The following is a 3602-nucleotide window of genomic DNA, read 5'->3' as shown; positions in this document are numbered from 1 at the left end:
AGGATAAAGCCTATGGGCCTGGTTTTTCTTTTTGTTTTGTTCTTTTTAGTTATCCCATTATCAGAGACGCTAAGCTGTGGCCACACTCAGGAATATCCTGAAGGCAGAGGCCGTGGGGGAGCAGAAGGAAATCGTCTTTTACTATTTTACTTATCCCGGGACAGTAATTCTAGGTGGGGCCCCAAATTGTGTGTGGCCTGGGGCAAGAACTTGTACGTATATTACCCATAATCCGTCACACTCTTTTCCTTGGGCTGATGCTCTTTGCTGAGACCCAATGCTGGATACCAACATTTTATGAGGAGAAGAAGAGGAACTGGGTTCTATTGCCCCTGATTAAACACAAAGAATTTTGCTAGCAGAGATCAATAGAGCAGCTCTGCTGGCTCCAGCCACCTGAGGCCCAAAATTCCTGACATTCCTCTCACAGGTTCCCCCATTCTAACACCTCTCCTACTCATAATACCCATAACAGGAAGGCTTCTTCTTCCATGCAGGTGATGGCCAAAGGAGGCATTGTGCGAGCAGGGACCCAAGCTCTGGCTGTGGAGCATGGTGATGGTGAGCTCTCACCACCCTTCCCTTATCCTTGTCCCGGGAGGCTAGGCCATTGTGACTGAAACACAGGCTGCTTCCATATGCAGTGAGAGAATCATCATGTGCCATCCCCTGAGATGGGGGAAAAAAGAGGGGGAGAACGAATTTCTTTCCTCTATAGCCATTCTAGCTCTGCAGCTCTTGCAGAGCTCTAATCCCCCCCCAGCGGCTCATATCTCCTGACTGATATATTCTTTGTCACTGATGTCAGTCTCAGGAGACTCTCATCTTGAGTAATTCAGGCTGGGTTTGCTTTAACCCTTGTGTAGAAATCCCAGCCAATCTGCATCCCTTCCTCAGCCACCAGGCTCTTACAAAATCCTCCCTTTTATTTTCTGGGGCACGTGGGGCTTCTGGGTTCCTGAGGGACACAGTTAATGATGAGGGTCTAGAAACTAGATTGAGTCTCACCAAACTCATGTCACCAGTATGTGCCAAAGCAGTAAGAGCCGATGTTCTCATCAGTAAATCAGGTTCCATTCCCTGTGTTTCCATGTGGTCGGAATCCCAGCCGTAACAAGTTTGGCATGAAGGGAATCCTAGAGACTCTAGAGAGGTGTGTGGCCCTAGCCTGGAGCCAACTTCCTGTAACTTAGCCTTTCTCTCTTGTTTTATTTGCCAGTTAATGGGACCTTCTCACTGATGCTCCCCGTGGAGTCTGATATTGCTCCCCTGGCACAGATGCTCATATACACCATTTCACCCAATCAGGAGCCTATTGCTGATTCAGTCAAATTCCAGGTCGAAAATTGCTTTGCCAATAAGGTGGGTGTCTTGATTGAAAAACCCCAATTCACTTGAAGTCATTGATTAGAGAGCAGCAGCTGTTTGTATCTATTTATTTAGATTTGCAAACATTAAAACAGTCACTTATCATCAAATGCTCTGGGTGATTTTACCATATATTAAAAATAGCCCTAAGATTAACTGATTTGTGGTATTTCAGATGAGGCGAGGAGGTGGAATAGATTTCATAGTCGAAGGATCCTCCCAGATAACACACTACCAAGAGCCCCTCCTTGTAAAACTGACAGGGCTCCAGCTCTAGCACCTCCACTGATCTCCACTGTGGCACTGTGGGATGGCAAGGGAGGTGGGTTTGTCAGGTAACCAGGTCACAATCTAGTTAGCTTACTACCATCACCTTAAACGCAGCCCAGTAACTGATAGACAAACAGTGCAGATCATGGAGGACAGGTAACAGCCGTACAGCCTCCATTCAAGGGACAGATCTAATTCTTGCTGTATCTTCTGGCTGCTTCCCTCCATCCTACCAGCATCACTTTCATCGCCTCCATACTGAACTCCAGCCAGCCTACCCTTATCCAAGCCACATGTTGTATCAAGCAATCAGTAAATCATTCAGTAGCACTGACTAGATCGGATGAGACAGAGGAGAGCTGGGTGTCCTCAGCCTGTTGAAAGACCATAGCCTATGTCCTCCTAATGACCCCATATACTCTTTGAAGAAGAGAGAGGACAAGATGTGCCCTGTGCAACCCCACATGAGAGGGCCCTCAGAGCGGAAGAGCAATTGCCCAAAACTACCCTTGGGGACCCGTCTGAGAGACAGGCACCAAGCCACCTAAGGGCTGCCCCTCTTCTCCTAGGGTTCACAGGCAAATGAATGCCCCTTTGAGATCAGTGGTATCAAAGGTGGTTGATAATATCCGCTTGGACACCTGTACCCAGATCAAAGGTATTTAGGTGCCTAACTTCCATTAATTTCAATAGAAGTTAGGGGTCTAAATATCTTTGAGGATCTGGGCCCTGATCTTTATTCATCATCTGGAGATCATCTACCTGAGCAGTTAGTGCAGTCACTATACCAGATCTAGGTCTGTACCCAGGTTGGCCAGTGTCAAGGGGAGCCGAGGCATCTAGATACTGTGAGAGCTGTTTCACCACAACCTTCTCAATAATCTTAACCAAAAAATGGAAGAACAGGTACTGGGCCCCAGTCAGCATCAAGTGACAGCCACACAGTAGCTTCCTTAAGAGAAGCTGACAGCCTGGGAATGGTTGACAGTTTCCACCAGGCCCCAGTCCTTCCCCGCTAGCCTTCATCAGCCAGTGAAGACATGGGTCCAAAGCACTGCCTGTGTAGCTCAGTGTATTCTCAATACCTCTAGAGCCTCATTGAGGATCACTGGCCTAAACTCAACAAGAGGAGGGCTTATCAGTGTTTGTCAGGTGATAGAATGAGGAGTGGGCCTTGTTGGAGTGGAGATATATACCTATCTCATAGAGCTGGAAGAGACCTTGAAAGGTCATCAAGTCCAGTCCCCTGCCTTCACTAGCAGGACCAATTTTTTGCCCCAGATCCCTAAATAGCCCCCTCAAGAATTGAACTCACAACCCTGGGTTTAGCAGGCCAATGCTCAAACCACTGCTATGGCAATTTCCAGCTGGTGGATGGATTCTTGGGAGCCATTACCCATGTGCAGCATCCAGGTCCTAGGCTGTTCTTCATTGTACCAGGGCTGCTGTAAAATCAGCTCCCTGATGGCCCACAATCCCTCCTGGTATATCCAGGATGCAGCATAGGCTCTGGGCCCAGAGCACGGGTGTGTCCACTGTACAAGCAGAGCCAGCAACCACTTGGGGCAGTGTCTTGGTGTTCATGGTAGCCCTAAAATCATGAACTGAGTCATCAGTGTGAACAGAGAATTTACCAAGCACCAATTGCTCCAATGCCACCTTAGAGAGTAACTGAATTTCAGTAGATAATAATGTATATCTGTTTGGGGAGCCCAGGACTGGACTAGAAGGGGGCTGCAGGGCAGGGTTGAGGGGCATTGGCAGAGCTGTGTGCGGCGGTTCCAGGACTGAGTTGTGCTGCGGGGCAGTGTGTGACGGTACCTGGAGAAGTAGCTCCTCTAATACCTTTTCTGGGGTTGCAGGTCGACTTGCATTTCTCACCAGCCGAGGGCCTCCCCGCCTCCGACACTCGCCTCCGGGTCGGGGCCTCCCCAGGCTCCCTGTGCGCCGTCCGTGCTGTGGAC

General features: G+C 48.9%; 1 protein-coding gene across 1 annotated transcript; it reads left to right on the top strand.

Moving 5' to 3' along the window:
* Positions 1–88: 88 nt before the first annotated feature.
* Positions 89–3596, top strand: LOC113409162 (alpha-2-macroglobulin-like; the record flags this gene model as incomplete). Its single annotated transcript, XM_026662783.2, has 4 exons — positions 89–147; positions 497–561; positions 1220–1362; positions 3501–3596. Coding segments are annotated over exons 2-4 (300 nt in total), but the record flags the coding sequence as incomplete, so codon positions are not given.
* Between the last annotated feature and the right edge of the window lie 6 nt (positions 3597–3602).

This window comes from Terrapene carolina, unplaced genomic scaffold, assembly GCF_002925995.2.
Source record: "Terrapene carolina triunguis isolate 2854851 unplaced genomic scaffold, T_m_triunguis-2.0 Scaffold30307, whole genome shotgun sequence".
Lineage (NCBI taxonomy): Eukaryota > Metazoa > Chordata > Testudines > Emydidae > Terrapene > Terrapene triunguis.
The sequence above is the reverse complement of the archived record's forward strand: the minus strand, read 5'-3'. Positions and strand labels throughout refer to the sequence as shown.